Source organism: Protopterus annectens, chromosome 11.part0, assembly GCF_019279795.1.
Source record: "Protopterus annectens isolate FY-2018-M chromosome 11.part0, PAN1.0, whole genome shotgun sequence".
Taxonomy (NCBI): Eukaryota; Metazoa; Chordata; order Ceratodontiformes; family Protopteridae; genus Protopterus; species Protopterus annectens.
Window position 1 is genome coordinate 13,684,293 of NC_056745.1, and position 24,105 is coordinate 13,708,397.

The window sequence follows — 24,105 nt, forward strand, 5'->3', positions numbered from 1 at the left end:
GACTACGAGCGTGCAGGTAATATGCCATATGTATAGTTGACTGTTGTGTACACTGGTAGTTAATGCATGTGTGAGGTGTGTCCTTGGTTTGTAGCTGTCATCATAGTATTTAATGTGCAAGTGTGATATTCTCAATATCAGCAGCTGACCTGTGAAAGGCGACTGTTGTACTACTGACCTGTATCATACTCAGTAACAATGGCACAGTTGTGCCCACTGACATTAATTTCCTCACTTCTGCAGGTCCCTCCAGTGTAACAGCAATGCAGCCTATCCATGCTGGTGAGTGTGTATTAACAATACATTTAATAGTCTTGATAGTAATAGTAATATTAGGCTCACTGAGTAGTGCTCTGTATATGCATGCAGGTGTGTCTGTGTGTTGATATCTCGCATACTGAGTAGTGTGCAAGCGTGCAACTGTGTGCATGTGTGCACCTGTGCATGTGTGCACCTGTGCATGTGTGTACCTGTGCATGTGTGCATCACTGGTAACATTGTGTAGACATTGTAAACTGTGTTTCCCTCCCACAGGTTCTGGTGCTGCTCTGGTGTCATTCAGCAGGGAACCTGAATCAGGTGCCACGGGTACTGATAATGATGACATCTGTGTAATGGCACAGGAAGGTATGCCAGGGTCTGTCATTGGTCAGCCAATTGACAGTACACAGCTGTCAACCCCATCAATGCGCACAGTTATCCTGCCAATACACCCTTTGTCACCAATGTCCCTAGGTGATGGACAGGATACAGTGGGCATTGACCAGGGTAATGTGGTATCTGTGGCACATGCTTCCCCACACAGCAGCCATGGGCATGGCCCTGAGATGGTACCACACAGACAGATGTCCAGGGGTTCTCGTGGGAGCATCCGTGGGCATACTGCCCCTGTCAGACGTGCCCACAGAGGTCTTACAACCTCAGCTATGTTTCGGGCTGTCATGCAGGCACAGTCACGTATGGAATGGAACACCAGACAGGGTCTGAGGGACCTGACAGCATGTCGCACAGCCATGACTGACAGTATGCGTGACATTGCGGCTGCCATCCATAATTTCACCAATGTCATAGACAGACGTTGTGGGGACATATTAGATCGGTTCCACAACTACATGTCCATGAGCCAGGGCGATGGTGGATGGTTGAGGCGTCGACGTGGGCGTATGCCAGCAACAGCAGCAGCTGGCAGTCGTCGCGAACGACTACAGGGCCGCGGCCGCCCCCATAGTGCCAGCAGCAGCCCCAGCAATGCTAGGTCTGTGCTGTCATCAGACCGCCCCAGGAGACCACATGCACGTGGCTCTGGACAGGCCCGACAGGGATCTGTGTCCAGTCAACGAACACCTGCTTCTGATGACAGTACCCAGTCTGGATTGGTACTGGATATGGTCCGTAGCACCCCTGCAAGGCACAGGTACCGTGTCCGTGGCCAGAGACACTGATCTGTATGACCTGGCAGGTACAGTCTGTGGCTTTCCACAAACACCAGTATATGGCAGCCATGAGGTGGAACTGTGTGCATCCATACACACATGCGAATTGACAACACCTAGGGCTACCGCATACATGCACACACTGCATCAACATTGCCCCACCTTGTACTGCTGTCCCTCACCAACACACATACACGTCAATTGGTGGTATCAGTGGCAGACTCAGGCATACCAAGTTCACACCCTGTGCATATGATGAAACTGTGCCACCTCCTGCAATCTGTAACATCAGTGCAGGTACAGGTTAACATGTTGCTGATGCACAGGGTGACTACATAGACGTGTAGTAATAGTATCATGTTGTTAACAGTACTGTGTGTTGATATAATTGTGGGTATATCCCAGCATGCCTGATGCAGTAAGGGTATGATTGTCTTGTACTGTTGTCTACACCCATGGTAAGTACCATAGTGTATCATCTGCACATGTTGGCATATTGGTGGTAAGGATGTCAACAGAAGGCCACAAACATAGGTAGCACAGGGGATAAGGTAATGAAAGTATTGATACGCAATGATGGACATGTAAACTGCAAGTGGCATGTTGCCCAAACTGGACTCTGCAATGTGGATGTTTGAGGATGTTGATATGTGTGCAGTACTACACGACTGGTACAGGACACACAGGAGCACCCCAGCACTGCAAGCTCACACCTCATACCATGCTAGACAGCCCCAACACACAAAACTAACTGTCACAGGAGGGAGAGTCCCCATACATGTCAGGGATACTGTGGTGGCAGGCCAGGTAGCATACATCCTACTAAGTATGGAACCACTGAGTGAAGGCTCAGTGTCTGTTATTTGACATGTGTATTACTGCAGGTATGAGCACCTGGATTTCCATCCAGTTATTGTACATCCTGACGGTACATGGTCTGTACACTTGCGTGTGCTGAGACTGGACCCTAGCCATCTGACCTGTGTATTTCCATGTACATGTGTATAGTGCCTGCATATTTGCACTGTTACCTACTGGAAGTGGCACAGCTTGTTTGTTGTGCAATGGACTACATGCAGCCCTGCTTACTGTAGCTTTGTTTGCATGCATGTTTGCTTGCAGTTACCCTGGAACACTGATCCCACCTGCAATGCAGAGTTACAGAGCTTCTGTGGACTCCTAGTGACATCTGCATAGCTTACTATATGTATGTCCATGTCTCACTTGACAGAACTTCACTGTTTGTCCTGTTCACATGTACGTTGCCTGTGACACATTGCATATGACTTACCTGGCATTTGTCCATGTGAGCAGTCATATATGCCAGTGCTAACTAATCACAGGCACTACACCCTCACATACTCACCTTCTGTACCTTGTTCCCCATTGGCCCTATGTGCTGTTAATCACCATGGCAATCACAATACTATGGTAGCATGTGCAAAGGTCACTTGTCAGTCACCTCTATGGTACAGTTGTGGAATATGTGGGTCATGTGGCAATGTCACAGCTGCCACATGTACACAGTCAACCCTCTCCCCTACACATGGATGTACAACACATGTATGAGATGCAACCACATAGCCAAACTGGGGACTAAGCACTCTGAACCAAGTACTGGCATAACCTGTCAGGTGGCATGAAATACTACAGTGACTACAATACCAGTTTGATTTAGACCTACACTGACAGCAATCCAAACACATGAACACACTGGGCCATTCGTGGAGCCTCAGAATAGCATCCTGCCTGAGCAGCAGACACCTCTGCAGCTGGCACACAGGCATACGTTAAGCCGGAACACAGCACGTGCAACACATAGCACACAACTCCTGTGTGCCAAACAGTCACAGCCTGTACGGCTAGACAACACACCTGCTACAGTTGTGTTAGGTACCTTTATTGTCCAGTACAGTGAGGTCCCGCTCACCAGGCTGGACAAGGTGAAGGTCACAGTGATATGCCTGTGGGGCACTATGGTCCACCACATAACACAAGCATACAGGTTAGTCAGAGGCATGGACACATATGACTCAGTCATTGTCCATGCCACTATGGCTGACCTGTGATGTACCTCCCTGGACTACATGATAGGGAACATGGAAGGGCTCTCTGAGCATGTGGCACAGGCTGGTATGACCCTGATCTTGGTTGGCATCATATCCTCACCAAGAATGCTGACGTATTACTGAATGCTGATGAATTACTGTGGCTACAACACCCTAGTTGAAAGGTTCCTAGCATGTAGTCACTGCATTTCTATGGAACAACTTGTTACCACTCCCACAACAGGTGAAAACATGCAGCACCTGTTCATCAACAACATGTAGACTATATGCCCCAGACCAGATGTGTATCCCTCGCTACTAGGATGATACCATATACATCTCACACTGTATATACACATACCACATGCAGCACCTGCACAAAAGACCACAGTCATGATGTTATCCAGTGCAAATACCATGTATTCACATGTGGCAGGCATCAGACATGGTAACTATTGAAGGTCACAGGTACATATGTGTATTTGGCACACACATACATCATCTGTGTCCATTGCCATTACTGGTTTAATCGATGTCATGCATTATTGTGAACAACAACCCACACACATGGGCATTCTTTGTGACAAAAACACACGTGGCATGTGTGGAATTCAAAGCCGTAACTAACTGTGCTATGACAGTAGTGAGAGATGCAGTAGCAGAGCGTGCTATTTGCATTACTGGGAGATTTGCCCTCTTCTGCTGTACTTGTAGGGTGCTGACATCATCTCTGTGTAGAGATTGGAGTATGCAGCAGCTGGTGTGTTGTACTGGTTGGCAAAAGGGTCAGTTTTCTCACACATGTAATTGCACACACCCTACTTCCATTTGCAGGATTCAAACCCCTACGTAACTATATTATGACACTTGAGGGAGATGCATTAGCAGAGCGCACTATCCGAATTACTAGGCATCTGTTCTGCACCTGCAGTATTTATAGGGTGCTGTCATCATTATTTCTACAGAGGTATGTACATCTAGTACTACCTGTCAGGTGGGGGATAGCATATATATGCATTTGCAGCCACCTACTTCAGGGTCAGATATGCACATTGCACTGGCAGGTTACGTTCTATACCATGCTTCGTGACCACAGGACCTGTAAAAAACAGCACAACCAGTTCGGACCACCCCTTCCACATCCAGGACACACACTTTGCTTCCCTGGGAACAGTGCCAAGATATGCAGGTGTTCACATACACCATTCCAGTTGTTAACGTCAGGTACAGGTATATTGTGTGTGGGAACTACTCAGGCCTCTACAACATTACCCTACAGCCACTACAATTTGTGAGTCCATGTGCTATGGCAGAACCACTCACCACAGCCACAAGGGGGAATACATATTGCACCTGACCATCTGCAACATGGGTATTCACTGTTCCACACCAGAGGTAGACCACCATTGTTGATATCTGACCATACCCACCTTTCCTGGACATCCATATCCCATCCCCACCCCCAGGCAAGGTTGTCACTGCAAACAAAGTGTATTTATCAAAAGCAGACTTTACACTTGTGAAGACTGGGGTGGAAGACTTCAAAGGACTCATGCTGGGGGAGTATACAGGCCACTCTGCATAATCCTTGACAATTGCATTCTATGAGCATGTGGAAGGTTTGCATTGATCATGCTATCCCAAATATACCCATGACTCCTCCACAACAGGACACCTGTCAGGTGTACACCAGCCATATATGAGCTGTCCAACAGACAGAGTGAGCTAATACATTGCAGAGCAGTAGCCCACAGAGGGAGGACATCTCTGAACAGTACTGGCACGACACTTCAATCCATCATAATCATCACGACAAAGTGTTGACAGTGAAATTGTCTAGACAATGCAGATAAGGCTCCCCTCAGTCTGTTATTGACGCCCACTTACTGTTAGAGGTCCTCACCAACCCTCTTCCAGCACACACCAACAACATGGATGTGGCTTAGCAAATTCAGTCCCTGGGATCTCCAATGTGTCCCCTGCTTGACAGAGGCACAGCACACTAGCCTCACACGGTGCCTTATGTGACCTACTTTACAGTGGCACAGTAGCCTGCTGTACTGGGGAGGCAGACGCCAAGCACACTCTGGCTAAGCTGTCATTCCCTAGGGCAAACAGCCTAGTGTTAACCTCTACACCCATATGTTTGTCAGATGCACAATATTTGTTGCTGATAGACTGTTTGCAGGTCTTTATTGCCATAGCATTCCCTGTTTCTATGAACAACTTGTGTATCTGTGGAAGATGTTTGAATATGAGAGGGATCCACTATATCACATACGTCTCTGTAGTCATTTAACTGTGTGCACTGGGCAGATTGCTGTAATGTGGTTGGTTCCTGGAATAACACGTACAAATACCAGATATGTGTGGCCAACTGCTAAACTGAGATTTGGCCTAAGTGTGTGGGCATGCCCAGTTCAGGCTTTCCATGGCATGTTGTCTGACATATGTCTCATTTATCAAAGTGTGCGAGCATGCCCAGTGTGAGCTTTCCATATGTTGAACTCTGCAGCCCACCACATTTGTGGATGAGTGTGAACTTCAACAATATCTCACGTTTATGGTTGTGTGTTGTGTGTCATGTTGTGTAGTTACTGTCCAACTGCTTTGTGTCTGAACACAACAGGGATTATACTGTGCCTGCAGGGTTTGCATGGGATACTTTGCATACAGTTGTCAACATCCTTTCATACTGACCTAACACTGTAGTACCGTATAGTGTACTGATTCAGTACTTTCACTGTGGTGGACAGTATCCTGGGCTTTAGTCCTATCACTGCTTTACATTTTCATAATGAGCACAACAGCCTGGTTAGGGGCCAGTTGTGCACATCCGACCATGTCGCATTATGTTCAGATATGAACTACTTAAACCAGGCTTGTCCAACATTGGTAGTGTATTCCACAACATAGGTGTACATTGGCAAACACTAGCGATGTGCCCTAGGCACACATTGTAAGTGGAGTTTGCCATGACATATGTCACGGTTAGTATACTGTGCCTCCGTCTACCCGTGACATAACAGTGATACCCAGGGTAAACCTACCATCTCCCATCCACTCATCAAGATTCCTCTTGAGGAGAGTCAATGAGTGACACTCTGGCTAACCTGTACTGGGAGTTTACTCAAGAGTGGGGGTGGTTTCTGTGTTATGGATCATTCAGTACAGCTTGTCCTATGTATGTCAGTGCTGGGGTTCAGGTCTCTCGTGCATAGCTCACTGCCATTCAGATTGTACAAGGTGCAGCATGTTCATTGATTCCAGCTTGGACATGGCTTTATACATCAGGCACAGCTTGCCTCTGGGTGGGCAGTATGGCAGTGTGTGGAGCTGCAGTTTGTTTAATCAGGCAACACATGGCATCTGTTCAAGCTCTTTGATACTCCTGGTGAGGTACTTTTGGGGACTTTACAGTTGATGGAGGTGTCTGCTGAGGTACATCCCACAGGGGCTATTGTAGTCAATTGTAATGCTGATGAAGGATGACTGCAGAGCTACAATGACCTCCCCTTATCTAGATCTGACAACCTTCATGATTAGGAGGGTATATGGTATGTTTCTGTAACCACTACAGCCACATGCTTGTCCAATGCAGGATATCTATCAACTTGTGTCCCCAGGTCTCTCATTACATGTTAAGTACTTAATGGGTTAACACCTATGTGGTAATTGGTGGGCACTTACTGTATATCCACAGGGGTTGACTATACACTTTTCTGCAATTAGCTTGCTAACATGGCTATGGCACCAGTTGTCTGTTTCTATGTGGCCCTTTTGTGTGATGCTTGTGTCAGCTGGAGGGTCAGATATGGTGGCCAGTTTGTAGTCCTCTGCAAACATGTTCAGACACAGTCCTTCCATGTTGGCCTGTACCTATGGGACATATATACCAAATGAGGGAGGTCCCAGGACCAAGCCTTGTGGGATGCCAGTTATATCTGGTTTGTAGTCTGACATGGCTGCAGCATGTCTGACCATGTCAGTTCTGTCCTTGGTCTGGTTTGCAACCCCTCTACTGACATAGGGGTTTATATTTAAGCTGGTGAGCTTATCTATAATGAACACGTAGGGTATTGTATCGAAGCCTTTGCAAAGTCCAGCTATGCTGTGTGGACCACATTGCCCTCATCAATGACCTTAATGACTGTTTCAAATGAGTCAAACATGTTTAAGGGGCAGGATCTGCACTTAAGAAAGCCACACTGGGTAGGGTCCGGTGTCAGTAGGTCCCCAATATCTTTATGTCTGCGGTACATGCTGATCCTTTCCATTGCTGTGCAGACCAAGCTTGTCAGGATTCTGGGGTGGTAGTTTGCAGCATCCATTCAGGCAACACCTTTGTTGAGAAGGACCACTGTTGTTGCACACTGCTCTGTGGTAAGGCTGACATTGAGCAGTAGTGTGATTTGGCATTCCATTCTTCTTGGAGTCCATTTTGGACTCAGCCCAGGACACCATCTCATACCATTGCTGCTGTGTGTTTTGCTTTGTAGATGCTGGCTGTTACCTCAGCATCTGCAATGTCAGGGGGCCAGCAGTCTGCTGGGATAGATATTTTGCATTTGGGGGGGGGGGTTGCACTGCACCTGTCAGGTTGGATGTTGGCAATATGTGTCTGTGTTTGGTATGTTGTTTGTAATATTTGAGTGATTCAAAGCATATCTGTGAATTCCCAACAAGGTTCCTACCATCAGTTAAGAAAGCCTTGTGATTATCCTAAGTGTCCCGTACAATTTGTATCTTCATAGGTTCATATTAGGCTATCCACCCTAGGGCATTTATAAGCCTAGCCAGAGTGTGTGTGGCTTTCGCCACCCCTTGCTATGTGAATATTATGGCCATTTATGATTTACTTTACTGTGCTTCTGTCTGGACGTGACACAGTGAAGACCCCCAGTGTACATCTACGATCATCCATCCACTTGGCAAGATTCCTGTTGAAGAGTGTCAATGAGGGGCTCTGCCTAACATGGAGTGGGATTCTGTTCCAGGGTGTAGGGAGCCTCTGGGTTATGTATCTGTCCCTCCAGCACATCCTATTTCATTATGTGTTGAGGTTGACATCTCTCACTCTCAGCTCCGATGGCTTTGGGTTTTCTGGTGTGGAGCATGTCCATTACTCCTGTGTTGGACATGGCCTTGTACAACAGGCATACAACGCCTCTGTGTAGGCAGTATGTGACTGCATTCAGCTGGGGTGTCTACAGCCAGGCAGCATATGACATATATTTGAGACCCTTTATCCTCTTGGTGAGGTACCTTTGAGGTCTTTCTAACTGCTGCAGGTGTCAGGTAAGGTACATCCCAAATGAGGCATTGTACTAGATTATGGGTCTGATAAGAGAACAGTATAGGGGCACAATGACCTCTGTTGACGTAGATGTGAATCCTTTCATGATACGGTGTCCAATATAGACAGTCTTCCTAGCCACGTTGGCAATGTGAGTGTCACATAACAGGTTACTGTCCACTTGTGTCCCTAGGTCCCTGATTACTCCTTCCATACATAAAGGTTTACCACCTATGTGGTAATTTGTGAGTATCTTATTTGGTATTTGGTGAGACATTCATACTGTCCAGTGTCTTCAGGACGGCTGGTTGGGGTTCCTGTGTGTGAGAGTGTGGTCTATAGCATGCTACAGACTGTACAGCAGTTTGGCCTATGGTTAGTTGCACATGGGTGGTCTCCGATGCTTCGTGCATTGTCAGTTACCTGGACGTATGGGTGTCTGTGCTGAATATGGATACTCCCCCTCCTTTTATGTTTTGGTCCAGGTTTTGGGGCCATAACGCATGATATGAGGTATAACCTGGTAGTGCTGGTGTGCTGACAGGAGACTTGCTGCAGGTTTCTGTCACTGCACGGACATCAATGTTCTCCATACTGTGGAGGGCCTCGGGAGCAGGCATATTGAGGTTTACACGTCTGGCATTGGTCAGCATTACCCTTATGTTTCTTTCCACTTATGTTTTCTAGGGTGGTGGGTTAGTCTTTTCAGCCTTGCCTAACAAAGGCTGTATGGAGGTGGCAAAAGCCTTATCCAATATCCAGACACCTAGGGGTAACAGGTGCAAGCCATCCCTGGAACAGCAGCGTGGCTTGTCAAGCATGACATCCCATGCAGACAGACATTGGATCCCCTTGGAATAACACCAGTAATTGTGCCACTTGTTAAAGCTGATCATTCTGTGTTTGTACTGTGGCATCATTCTTGGTGAGGGTAGGATTCTGCAAACGGTCAGTGTCATACCGGCCTGGACTACATAATTGGAGAGCTCATCTATGTCTCTTTTCATGTAGTCCAGGGAGGTACATCTCAGGTCATTCACGCCAGCATGGGCAATGACTGCATCATATTTCTACTTGCTTTGGGGTGACCTGCGTACTTGTGTTATGTGGTGTATTTTAGCAGCCTACAGGCAGCTTACTGTACCCTTTCCCTTGTTCAGTCTGGTGAGCGGGACAGCAGTGTGTCTGACTATGGAGTCACCTATTACAACTGTATCAGGCATGTTGTTTCTCCTTCTGGCCTGTGACTGTTTGGCACACCAACTTTGTGTACTATGTGTTGCATGTGCTATGTTTGGAGGTTGTGGTTGCTTGGGTGTCTGCTTTGGAGGCCTCTGTTGGTGTGGTGTGTTTGTAATTAGGGCCTCCGGGAATGTTTTTCTGTGTTTATGTCTTTGGTTTGCAGTTGTGATAGGTCTATGTGGGACTGGGTTTGTGGTGTGTGTGGTTACCTTCTCCTCCTGACTAGTTTTGACAGTACTGAGTTGAGGGAGCTCAGCCTCCGGTTTGGATAAATGGTTGCATCTCTCACATATATTTGTATTTCTTGGGGGGAGTTGAGGGTTTTCTGTGTACTTGGGGCAGGTGTAACATTGCCTCAAGAGTCACAGATTCAACTTGTTGTAGCTGGCCTTAGTGGATTGTATGTGTGGACATATTTTATTGCCATACTACTGATCAGTGATTACTTCCCTTTTTATGTTTGCTCTATCATGTAGTAGCTTCCTCATTCTCTTGCATGGTTTGGTAATGGCTGGAGTCCACCATGCCATGCCTGCGTGTATGGCATTGTGTCTTGGTTTTATTTGGGATTGCATAATCCAAGCATTCCTGGCAGTGTTCATGGAATGCCTGTATAACAGGTTCTGAGGTGTGGCCCATATTTTGCACCTGCACAGGGCCTTTAATGTATTACACATCAGTTTGGAGGAGTGCAACTTTTGCTTTACACATGTTTTTCACTGTGGTTTTCTGGCCAGGGACTGTGGTCAGGATGTGTATATCCAGTGTGATTACTCTATGGTCTGGTCTTACCAGTGAGGGATACACTTCTCATCTTGCCATCCAGTGCCCATGTTGCTGATTATCACATCCAGTATGCTTACCCCTCTTGTGGGAGTGGTACATTGTTCCTGGGCATTTTGGTTTATGGATTCTAGGAACTTTTGTCCTACAGTGTTGGAGCTAGTATAATGCTCCCAGTCTATGTCTGGGTATTTTCAGTCACCCAGTATAATGTGGTTTGGAGGGCTTGATATATTCATGTATTCCAACATAGGCCAGGTGCAGTTCCTGGTGTTAGGACGGTAGTGTGTAGCAGGCTATAAGCTAGGAGGCAGTTTTAGCCACTGTTACTTGACCATGGCTAGTCCATGCTGCTTCTTGTTGTGGTACCAACATGGAGGTGTGGTTATCCTTGACAATTATTGCTAGTCATCCTCCTTTTGTAGCTTGTTCCATGTTTTGAGGCTGTACAGCACAGTATGAGGTGTAACCTGGTAGTGTTAGGGTGCTGTTGTGAGCCTTGACCCAGTTTTCTGTTACAGGACAGATATCAACATTCTCCATACTGGGGGAGTTTAGACTGCATGCATCTTGCTGTTTAGACTTCTGGCATTGGGTAGCATTACATCTAGGTTCTTATCCCTTGTGATACCTATGGAGGTGGGTTTGTGTTTTGAGCCTTACCTATTCAGGGCAAGCTGTGGGTAACAACAGCCTTTGCCAGTATCCATAAGGCCTGGACTGATAGGTGCACGCCACCCCTAGCAGGTGGAGCATCGTGTCATGCTCAGTATGTCATCCCAGGCTGGCACACATTGGATCCCCTTTGACTAACTGCAATACTTCAGCCAATTATTGTAATTGATCATCTCATCGTCATATTGTGGCATCATGCTTGTTGAGGGTAGGATGTTAGTCAGGGTCATCAAGTGTGCATATACTACATGGTGTTACATTGCTTAACACACGGCATTCATGCCTCAGGTGGTGCTGCAGGGCTGACTCTGTTAGATGCACATACTACACTCCCTGTACATGTTTGAGAGCAGGTTATGTCATTTTAGGCATCCCTGTTATTATATGAGTGAGTCAGAGAGGGGTATCATTCCCAGGGTTCCTACTGAGCCAGTGTATGTGCTATGCGTTGCCTCTTTGCCAAGGCCAGGGCATACTGGGCATGCCTCCTTCTGCCTACTGGGGCAGACTGAGGTTGTTCCTCCTCCGAGTCACGCTCTGCCTGTGATGGCCTTGGCAATGGTGGGGGGCTGTTTGGCCCGGCCCTATGCTGGTCCTGTTGCAGCTGTTTTCGCAAGATCATATTATGTAGCATAGCACATACCATGACAATTTGGGTACATGTAGTTGGTGAGTACTGCAAGGCTCCACCAGATGTGTCCAGACACCAGAACCGTGACTTGAGCAGCCCAAACACATGCTCTATTACATTACGTGTTTGTGCGTGTGCCTCATTATGGCGTTCCTGTTCAGGTGTGTGTGCGTTTCTGATGGGTGTCATCAGTCACGGCTCCAGTGCATAACCTGCATCCCCCACTAGGTGTCCATGTGGGATGTCCCCATTGGCAAATGTCTGGTACAGCTGCGTCAAATGCCAGATGTGGGAGTCATGGTAGCTCCCAGGCCAGCAAGCACACCATTAATTATTATGCCCTGGGCATCACACATGACCTGGCAGTTGATGGAGGGGAAGCCCTTGTGGTTAATGTAGGCCCTAACCCGCTCACCAGCTGGTGCTTTGATGCGTATGTGCGTACAGTCTATTGCACCCACTACTTCAGGGTATTCCGCTATTTGCTGGAAGAGACGCATATTGCTGGCCAATACCTCACGAGCATTGGGGAAATATACATGATCACCGACATGTGCTGACATGGCATCCAGGAACTGGTGCAGTACCCTGGAGGCTGTTGCCTGTGATATCCCCATCATATCACCAGTTGGTCTCTGGAAGGTACCTGTTGCTAGTATTCTTAGGCCAACACATACCTTGGTTTCCACTGGGATGGGTTCCCCTCTGTTGGTTCTGTGTGTGAGGCGTGGCCTGCACAGCTCGACAATTTGCTGCAGGAGGTCTCTGTCCACTCTATAGTGCTCTACTATCTCCAGCTCATGTAACCCGTGGTAGGTGACCCTGGGCCTGTACACTCTTCTCCGTCTCCTCACTGTGGGATGTCCTTCAAGAATGCAACTGCAGTCCTGACATATGGGTTGTCCTGCCTCAGGCAGCCCTTCGGTCGGCCGGATTCCAAAGTCTGGGTCCGGCGTCGGCTGATGTTGCCTCCTCCCCAACGTCAGAGCGGCTGGGGTATAAAGGCATCAGCCGGCGCCATCTTCTTCAGTCTTTCTTGCCACGCAGTGCCCGAAGCAGAAGCAGTTCGCAAGTGCCGGTCAGTCAGCTCCTGTGTTTCCAGTTACCGAAGTCATCTAAAAAGCTAAGTACCCCGTTGGGGAACATTTTTTCTTGCCTCAGCCGATGTCAGAACAAATTGAGAAAGTTAATAATTGTTTGTCTTGTGGTAAACAAATACCTCATAAGGACTTCCATTCTTACTGCCTCCCTTGCCTGGGCCCAGACCACGACGTCTCGGCCTGTGCCGCCTGTGCTTGCTTTAATAAGTGCACTCTCAGGCGCCGGGCAGAATTTGCCGAAAACTTCTTTGGTGAATCCTACGCTTACACCATGCTATCGGAACAACCGACAGCGCAAACTACCAAAAAACGTAAGGACCGGGACCAACACCCTCGGCCCGCGTCTTCTACCGATACTACTCCTAAGCCCTCCACGAGTGCTTTGGTCCCTTCGGAAGCGGTTATTGAACCGCTCCAGGCCGACGACACCACATTAACACGTTCTTCGGTCTCGGAGTCTACACCGGTGCCAGTTGTTGATTTTCCTCCAGAAAAAGAAGTTCTCGATCTACCCAACACCATTCCTGTTGACAAGGTTACCCCTGCACGTGGGGCAGCTAGGCCTCCTGTATCCATGTCCATCAAGGCCTTTGCACGTGCTAAGGCCACCAGCCAGGCCAAGGCCCATCCTAAGCCTGCCTCACAGGCCCCTTCTTCTGATAGACAGATCATGTCTCTTGCTGCAGATCTAATCTCTCTTATCAGGGGGTCTCAGCCCGATCCAGACAGAGGTTCTCAGCCACCTGCAGAAAAAAGGCCAAGAACTGAGCAGGCTGACGACCTCTCTTCAGATGAAGCCTCTGGGGTTTCAGAGCATTCAGATACCCAAGAAGGATCCTTCCAAGCCTATGAAGACTCTGATGCTGAGGAATCAATTCCCTCTGCCTCTCCTCCAGAGGATTTTTCTTTCGGTGAAGTCCTCCATTCCATGAGGGAACATTTTAAGTGGCAAGGTCAGGAATTTTCTGATTCTAGCAAAAGGCTCCGTACCTTCCTCAAGTTACCCCAGCACAGGCCTTTGGCTATCCCTCCAGTTTTGGATGTCCTGGATGATGTATTTTCAGACTCCAGTGCTTCCCCTGATTCTCTCCCTTCTGCTCCTGTCAAGCCAGACAGATATTACAGGGTCCCTGACACTCACAAGCATTTCTTTAAGGCCCAAACTGTGGATCTAGAAACTATTTCACAGGGCCCCAAAGGAGTGGCTTCTTCCTCTGCCAAAAATCCACTACCAGCTGACAGGGAAGCAAGGTCCCTGGAGAGATGGGGTAAAAAAGTCTATACCTCTACCACCCTTGCTATGAGGTCACTTAACTGCCTTTTTCATATGTTTAAGTACCAGGATTATTTGCTGGATGATTTGCAGAAAAAGCTAACCTCTCCTGAGCCTATAGATAGAAAGGCATTGCAGGATTTGGTTCATAATTCACAGCAGGTTAGCAACCATTTTCTTCAGTGTGGTTATGATGCATTGGAGGCTTCATGTAGGGCAGCTATGACAGGGGCTGTTATCCGTAGACATGCTTGGTTGAAAGAGCAGCCACTGCCGGATCATGTTAAAGTAAAGCTCCTGGACGCACCTCTGGATAAACAGAAGCTTTTTGGTGCTAATGCTCAGGATGTGTTGAAGTCTATTGAGGAGAAGGCAAAATCAGTACAGACAGTAAAAGATTTCCTCCAGGTTCAGCCACCCAGATTCAGCAGGAATTGGCCTTCAAAGAATTGGTCCTTTCCAGACTCAAACAAGTTTCAAAGGGGAAAGAACCGGCGTGCACGAGGTAGAGGGCAATACCGAGGCTCCTACAGGGGCCGCCAGTGGCAACCTCAAAATCAAAGAAGTGGCACAGGTACTTCACTTGCACTACAGGGACAATCACAATGACTTACCTATCACTCCGCCTACCAAGGCTCAAAGAGAAGCACCTTTAGGCGGAAAATAATCTCTATTCTCAAGAAACTGGCACATTATAACAAAGGACAATTGGATTCTGGACATAATAGACAGAGGTTACAAGTTCCACTTCCATACTTTACCAACAGGACAAGGCATGCCAAACCTGCCACAAAATCAAAGGGCAGAGGCACTCAGAGAAGTCTCAAGGCTGTTACAAATAAAAGCAATAGAGAAGGTTCCTCCTCAGGAACAAGGCCAGGGATTTTACTCAAGACTGTTCCTTGTTTCAAGAAAAGAAAAGCAATGGAGACCTATTTTGGACTTGTCCATACTAAATACTTTTCTCATGGTGCCAAAATTCAAGGTGCTGACGTTACAGCAACTTCTTCCCATGTTGGGCAAGGGGTCGTGGCTGGTTACTCTGGACCTCAAGGAGGCATACCTGCATGTCCCTATCAGACACAGTTGCAGAAGATACCCCAGATTTCTTGCAGGAACAGAGCATTATCAATTCTCAGCATTGCCGTTTGGCTTATCTACTGCACCCAGAGTATTCACGAAATGCCTGGCATCAGTAGTGGCACATTGCAGACTACAGGGGATTCAAATATACCCCTATCTGGACGACTGCCTCATACAAGCAGACAGCAAACAAACCTTGACAAAACACTTGGATTATGTCATTCAGTTGCTACAGGCTTTGGGATACACAGTCAACATTCAAAAATCAAGACTACTGCCATCCCAAGAGATTATTTTTCTAGGAGCAAAGTTGAACACACAGCTACAAATGGCCTCTCTCACAGAGGAACAAGAGCATTTGACAGACTACTTCAAAAGCCTAGCAAAGCTAACACACCTGACCGCAAGGAAGACCCTGCAGGCCCTGGGGTTCATGGAATCTTGCATTCTTCTAATCCCTCTGGCAAGACTACACATGAGAAAACTACAATGGTACCTCAAAAGCTTGTGGTCTCAACACAGCCACAACCTAGAACACATAATTCCTCTCATACCATGCCTACAAAGGGAATTTTTATGGTGGGCTCAAGCAAGTCACTTAAACAAAGGCATGCCTTTCAGCAAAGCTCCCACAAGTCAAACTATTACAACAGACGCCTCAGACCATGAATGGGGGGCGCACATGGATGGCAGATGCATCCAAGGGCAATGGACTCCCATGGAAAGGCATCAGCACATAAACCTAAAAGAGATGTTGGCAGTGATACATGCAATAGAAGCCTTTGGAAAATCTCTTCAGCAAGGCCATCTGTTAATAAGGACAGACAACACCACTGTCATGTGGTACATAAACAAGGGGGCACTCATTCCTACCCCCTCTGCAGACTAACAATGACTCTTTGGGAAAAGTCCCTGAAACTGAACATTTATTTGCAATCCCAGTTTGTTCCGGGCAAAGACAATGTTCTGGCAGACAGGTTAAGCAGAAATTTCTTAGATCCACACGAATGGAGGCTGCACCCATGCATTTTCTCACAAATAACAACTGCATGGGAAAGGCCAGACATAGACCTCTTTGCAACTCCTCTCAATCATCATCTAGAAAGGTTTTGCACAAGGATTTACCATCCTCTAGCTTGGAAAACGGATGCTCTTTCCTTCAGTTGGAATGCCCTAACAATTTATGCATTCCCTCCCCTGCCTTTAATCACGAAGGTGTTGCTGAAGATCAAGGCAGAACAGCCAAGAGGAATCTTGATAGCTCCAGACTGGCCAAGGCAACACTGGTACCCGCTGCTACTGAGCATTACTCGCACCAAACCGTGGCCCTTGCCACCATGGCCTCAGCTCCTGACTCAGCACAACTACAAAACTGTTCATCTGAAGCTGCAAACCTTAAAGCTGACAGCTTGGAGAGTTCCATGACTGGGATCCATGACTCCCTCTCCAAAGAAGTTCAGGAAATTTTGTTGGAGGCACGCAGACCTTCCACCAGAAAAACCTATTCGGCCAAATGGAAGAGATTCACCATCTGGAATGTCAACAAGGGCCAGGATGCATCCCTGATGAGCATACCTCTGATATTAAAATACTTGGCAGAAATGTTTCGCAGTGGCCTTTCATACTCTTCCATCAAAATCCACGCTTCAGCTATCTCAGCACATTACAACTGTGATCCACCTGTGTTTTCGCACCCTTTGCTAAGACAGTTTCTAAGGGCTATAAAGAATATCAAACCTCCAAGGAAACAACCAATCCCTGCATGGGACCTCAACTATGTCTTAGAAAAATTAACTCTTCCTCCTTTTGAACCAGCAGCATCTTCAGAAATGCAATTCCTATCCTGGAAAATGGTTTTCCTGTTGGCAGTCACCTCAGCAAGAAGAGTCTCGGAGATACAGGCCCTCATGGCAGTTCCTCCTTTCCTCATCTTTCATCAGGACAGAGTTTCTCTTAGGACCAATCCTTCCTTCATGCCTAAGGTAATATCCAAGGTGTCTCTAAACCAAGCAATTCACCTGCCTACTTTCTTTCCTAACCCTCAAAATAAAGGGGAAAAGCTGTTGTATACTTTAGACATTCACAGGCAACTACGCTACTACTTGGACAGAACCAAGTCTATCAGGAAGTCTGACCAACTGTTCGTAGCCTATGTTGCTGGGGCACAAGGAAAGGCAGTCACCAAGCAAACTATTTCAAAATGGATTAGACACGGCATCAGATTCTGTTATTCTTTCCATGGAAAATGTGTGCCAGGCAATATTAGACCACACTCCACCAGAGCCATGGCCACATCCACAGCCTTTCTAAGAGGAGTGGCTACAAAAGATATTCTAGAGGCTGCTACATGGAGCTCCGTGCATACATTTACCAAACACTACAACCTGCCATTATACTCCAGATCCCGAGCAGGCTTTGCTTCGGCAGTCCTGCAGGGCCTTCTAGCTACACCATCTCTTGCTTAGTCCTACCACCCCCAGCTTGGCTATGGTATTCAACCCATATGTCAGGACTGCAGTTGCATTCTTGAAGGACATAGTACAGTTTTGTACCTACCATAAATGTAGATGTCCGATAGATATGCAACTGCAGTCAGGTTTTCCCTCCCTCCTACCCCTCTGTTTTTTTTTCCCTTGGGTCCATTTTCCCCCCTTTTTTCCCTATAAGCTGGGGATATCTGTTATGGTGTATCTGTTTATTACTGTTGTGCATTTCTGGATTTTTTGTTTATCCATTCACAAAATTTAGCCTTCCTTGGAGGGCACCTGGCATCTGGGGCAAGAAACACTGAAGAAGATGGCGCCAGCTGATGCCTTTATACCCCAGCCGCTCTGACGTCGGGGAGGAGGCGACATCAGCCGACGCCGGACCCAGACTTTGGAATCCGGCCTACCGAAGGGCTGCCTGAGGCAGGACAACCCATATGTCAGGACTGCAGTTGCATATCTATCGGACATCTACATTTATGGTAGGTACAAAACTGTACTTTGTCTGGCACCATTTGCATTGTCACCACCCTCAGCAAGTAGCCTATGTCTCCTTATGAAAGCTATGGCAGCCCCTAGCATTTCTGCTCTGAGTTCAGCTTTTTCAGTTTTCACTTCTAATAGCTTACTCCTGTCTTGCAGTGTCTCTTGAGAGAAACATCCTGCACTGCTGTTTGCAGAGATTTAAGTGCTTGGCTGAGCTACTATTCTGCCTGTGTAATTGCCTGCTTCTAATTGTTTTCACCTGCTAGCTCCAGCAGTATTCCCTGCTAGCTTCCTACTAATTCTGTTGCTTCCTTTTTCCTTTCTGTTTCCTCAGGGGGGAGCAACGCACATACCAGCAGAAACACGCTCACAGTGGCTTACACGCGTGCACACATGCTTACACGGTTCAGAATCTGCTTATTCGGGTTAAAATGCGCTCACACCAGCGCAAACAGTCTTACAAGTCTGCCTACAGGCTCCCACATGCCAGTCTGCCTTACACACGTGCACACTGCCCTACTCACGCCTCATGGCGCGCACATGTGCGCATGCACGCCCAGCAAGAAACTTTGGTGTAAGCAACAGTGTACACCTTCCATTTCTTGACTTTCCCATGCTTATCTTGTGGCACTCCTCTTTCCATGATATGTGTCTGACATCTGTCATGTAACAGTGACCTCCAATGAACTGCATTTCTTTCTGCCATTCCCCCTGTGATGTCACGTATCTCCTACTCTATTCCTCCCCCTTATGTATCTCTTACACTACTCAGAATGTGCTTATTTGCTATGTGACAGTGGAATTCAGTATCCTAACACTCATTTACAATCAGATTGCCTACTAATGCTTAGTTACATGTCTTAGACTCAGCTTCCCCCCTTAGCAACCACTAAACGGTGGCCATGTTGTTTTTGGTCTGCTGGTCCCTGCATTGTAAATCCATGTATTGCATAAAACCCACATTTGTGGGTTTATAACCTCCATTTTTATGTTTTATGCAGCGCAGCCCGTTTGCGCGGGGCTGCGCTGCGTTTAAACATCGCCGAAAAAAAAATATTTATTTCTTATATTTGCATCGGGGTACCTTGCCAATGGCCACATATTTGGCCATTGGCATGCTGCCTGACACATATGCACCCTTTATTTGGAGCTGACATGGCTCCATTGTGTTTTTTTGCAGAAATGTACTCAGTTGTCAACTGAGTACGTTTCTGCAGCTAAAACGGCTCTTACATGGGCTGCTTTGGGCTTCCTGGATCGCTAATCTACCTCATTTGCATGCCTTTCAGCTGCAAGTGAGGTGATTAGCATGTCCACGCCCACTCCGTGTAAGAGGCGTTTTAGCTGGTCTCTTACACGGAATTTAGGGCTGTTCCTGAATCACGAAGGCTGCATGGAGTCTTACACTACTCTTAGACTCCGTGCAAGCCTTCGTGAATCCTGCCCATTGTGATATTAACATAAGGGGCAGGCAACTAGAAAGACATTTGTGTTTAAGAACATAACAGCAACAGAGTGGGAGGGTGTGAAAAAATTATGTCTGACTCAGAAGAGACACAGCTGTGGTCTCTCTCCAAGTTTTAATATGCAATTAAAGGCAGAATACAAGTAAAACACAGTGTAAATAAAACAAATCACAGTGTACAAAATAGAAAAGATGATAAAAGTAGTACAAAATAACAAGAAATCAAAGTAACCTTTCCCTTACAAGAAGCTATGGCAGAGTCTGAATGAGCTTTTCCAGTCACTTGCGTTTCTGCATATAATGTGCAATGGAGTGTGCTATACATAGCTAGTGCTTCTGAGCGTGATGTGCAGTGACTTGTATCACTTATGTTTCTCCATGTAATGTACAGTGTACATGATATACATCACTTGTACTTATGCACATGATGTTCTGTGACGTGACATACATTACGTCTTATTCTGCATGTAATTTGCAATGATGTATTGTGCATCACTTGTTCTGCACATGATGTGCAGTGACATGTGGCATATGTTGCTTTTATTTCTGCATGTGATTTGTAGTGATATGTGACATCCATCAGGTATGTTTCCACACATGAAGTGCAATAACATGTGACATATATCACTTGTGCTTTTGGATATAATGTGCAATGAAGTGTGCTATACATAGCTAGTGCTTCTGCATGTGATGTGCAGTGACATGTGGCATATGTTGCTTTTATTTCTTCATGTTATGTGCAGTGATATGTGACATCCGTCAGATATGTTTCCACACATAAAGTGTAGTGACATGTGACATATATCACTTGTGCTTTGCATATAATGTGCAATGGCTTGTGCTGTTCATAGCTAGTGCTTCTGCATGTAATGTGCAGTGCTGTAACATACATTTGCTTGTGGTTCTGCATGTGATGTACAGTGATATACATCAGTGACATGTGATGTATATTACTTATGCTTCTGCATGAAATGTACTCTGAAATGTAACATATATTACTTGTGCTTCTGAACATGACGTGCAGTGACGTGACAATGCTTACACTTCTGCAGTTAATGTATAGTGCCATGTAAAATGCATCACTTGTGCTTCTGCATGTAAAGTGCAGTGACATGTGACAGACATCACTTGTGCTTCTGCATTTAATGTTCACTGAAGTGTAACATATATCACTTGTGCTTTTGCACATGGTGTGTGGTGCCATATGACATCACTTGTGCTTCTGCATTTAATGTTCACTGAAGTGTAACATATATCACTTGTGCTTTTGCACATGGTGTGTGGTGCCATATGACATCACTTGTGCTTCTGCATTTAATGTTCACTGAAGTGTAACATATATCACTTGTGCTTTTGCACATGGTGTGTGGTGCCATATGACATCACTTGTGCTTCTGAATTTAATGTTCACTGAAGTGTAACATATATCACTTGTGCTTTTGCACATGGTGTGTGGTGCCATATGACATTGCTTGTGCTTCTGCGTGTAATATGTAGTGGCATGTGGCATTTATTTATTTATTTATTTTTTAATTTTAGTTCTTCCTTGTTGACTGGGTTAATCCCACTGTGCTAGTAGCCTCTTTTATGGGAGACTTGAGGTGGTATTTATACTGTTAAGGGAAATTTGGCCTGGGGATCTGGAAACATCCCCTGTTCTTTTCAGTAGGTGCCTGTGGGATCTTTAGCATCCACCTGAGCTACCAGAAACTCAAGCAGATGGAACCATGGTTTAACCTGTTGTGCCACTAATGCTACTCTGACTTGACATGGAGTAACATATGGCATACATTGCTTGTGTTTCTGCACATGAATTATTAGGTGTTGTACATGCCAACTTCCCTTTTTCTGGACCCTCCATCTATTCTTCTGCACCCCTCTAGGAGTCTTGTAAGTGGTAGTAGCTCCATGATAGAAAAGGAAGACATTTGGTTAGTTTACCATGCCCAGTTATTCAATTCTTGAGGAATTAGAGGTACATTCCCAAACCCAGATCACTTGTGATGCAGATAGACCTCTGGTCTCTGATCCAGCAGGATGGTTGTCTTCCAGGAGTTTTAGAATAAACAGGAAGGGATAGCATCCCGAAGGAACTAGATTTGGTGCACAGATCACTAAAACTTACTGAAGAACCAAGCACTTCATTCATTGTGTTATAAATTCTGTGTTCCTCTAAATTACTCCTTATGTAGAATTTATAAATTTCAATTTATTCTTTGTTGAACCTTGCAATAAAATGTAATTGTTTAAAGAAAAATAAATAAATATAAGTATATATATATATATATATATATATATATAGAGAGAGAGAGAGAGATGTACACACACACACACACACACACACACACACACACACACACACACACACACACACACACACACACACACACACACACACACACACACACACACACACACACAGAGCTATGTTATCACAAAACTTATAATGAAACAGTTTGACTAAGACAATGAAGTGTTTTCATAGATTACTACATGTATAATTAAAAAGATATTATTATTTTAGTTAACAGGCTTGAAAAACGAAGAAAAATTCAGAGTCAACAATCTGCTGTCAAGAACTGTGTGAATTCAGCAAATGGAAAGAGCTTTTCAGAAGAGATGCAAGAACTGAATGGAGATAAGTACTATAAATGCACCATGTGTGGCAAAAGTTATATACAAAGATGTGCCTTAAAAATACATCTGAGAAGTCACACCGGTGAGAGGCCGTATAAGTGTGCCACATGTGGCAAGGGCTACACACGGAAAGGTGGCCTGACAAGACATGAGGCAATTCACAACATGCATAGTGGGGAAAAACCTTATGAATGTACCACTTGTAGCAAGAGATTTACACGTAAGTTTAACCTTTCAGAGCATGAAAAAATACACTCTGGAGAAAAACCTTGTAAATGCTCCACTTGTGGTAAGTGTTTTATACGGATGGGTTACCTTTTAAGGCACAAGAGGTCACATACTGGAGAAAAGCCATATAAATGTGACACATGTGGAAAGAGTTATAAACAGAAGTGTCATCTCTCAACTCATGAAAAAACACACATTGGAGAGAAGCCATATAAATGTAGCAAATGTAATGCAAGTTTTACAAGGAAGACCTACCTCATGAAACATGACACGATTCACATTGCTGCTTCTAATAATGCAATATGAAATACCAAAACAGACAAGTATGAGCATATCTTATGGGCAAGGACAGCACCTTTGCAAGCAGAGACTGAAGTATGATCTTATGAAGTTTGCGTGCTGTGACTTGGGAGTGCGATACATTGGGCTGCATCACAAAAAACTCTAACAGTGCAACAATTTAAACCTGAAAGAAGAACATTTAAAAAAGTAATGATTCCATAGGAAATCAAGATGCTAACTATAAAGACAGCAGAAACAAAACATAGAGGAAAAAAGACTAAAGCATTGAGTATCTGTCTAGTTACCTCGGTAACAAAAGTGTTCTGACTGATGAGAGGTAAAAGTATTGTAAGGTCTCTGGCTTTGCTAGCTGAAACCACTGCAGTGCTGAGCAAAGATACTGAAATGGATTGATCTGTTCATTTGGCATCTGGATTTGGAGAAGAAATAGTATTAAACATTAACTTTGTAAAGTATGCTAAGTCTCAGAAACAGATTTCACTCCTGTCACAGCCTTAATTCTCACACCTCCCTCAATGTTTGGAGAAACTATGGCTACACTGATGGTGTAGCAGGATAAAGCCCTAATCACTTCCCATCCAGCCTGTGTGTGATTAGTGGCTCGGGGGGAATAACAGAGTGGCTGGGAGGGATGGGCATCCTGGGTGGGTGGGCATTTGTTGATGACACTCCCTTAGGGGAGACATGGTCTAAAAGTGGGGAATTGTCCTCAAGTGAATATTGGAGCATGGGAAGCAGTTGTCAGGAGTGGGTAGGGCATCTGAAAAAAACATCACCAGGATGGAAGCAAAGATAGCTGAGCCCCCAGGACACCCTTAAGATCCACAAGTGGCTGCAGCTATATAGGAGTGCAGTTTAGGTGTGGGAAACAGGCTGGTAGACCCAGCATGGATGTAGGGCACTATAGGCTGGGCTGCTGAAAATGATGTCCCAAGG

At 45.9% G+C, this 24,105-nt stretch overlaps 1 protein-coding gene across 2 annotated transcripts in view; it reads left to right on the forward strand.

Moving 5' to 3' along the window:
• Positions 1-23,790, forward strand: part of LOC122815126 (zinc finger protein 85-like) — a 383,598-nt gene extending 359,808 nt beyond the window's left edge. For both annotated transcript variants that reach the window (XM_044087376.1, XM_044087377.1), the window contains one exon: positions 22,526-23,790. In XM_044087376.1, the coding sequence (XP_043943311.1) occupies positions 22,526-23,172 (647 nt within the window). In that variant the 3' untranslated portion in view covers positions 23,173-23,790. The remainder of the gene's footprint in view (positions 1-22,525) is intronic.
• The last annotated feature ends 315 nt before the right edge of the window (positions 23,791-24,105 follow it).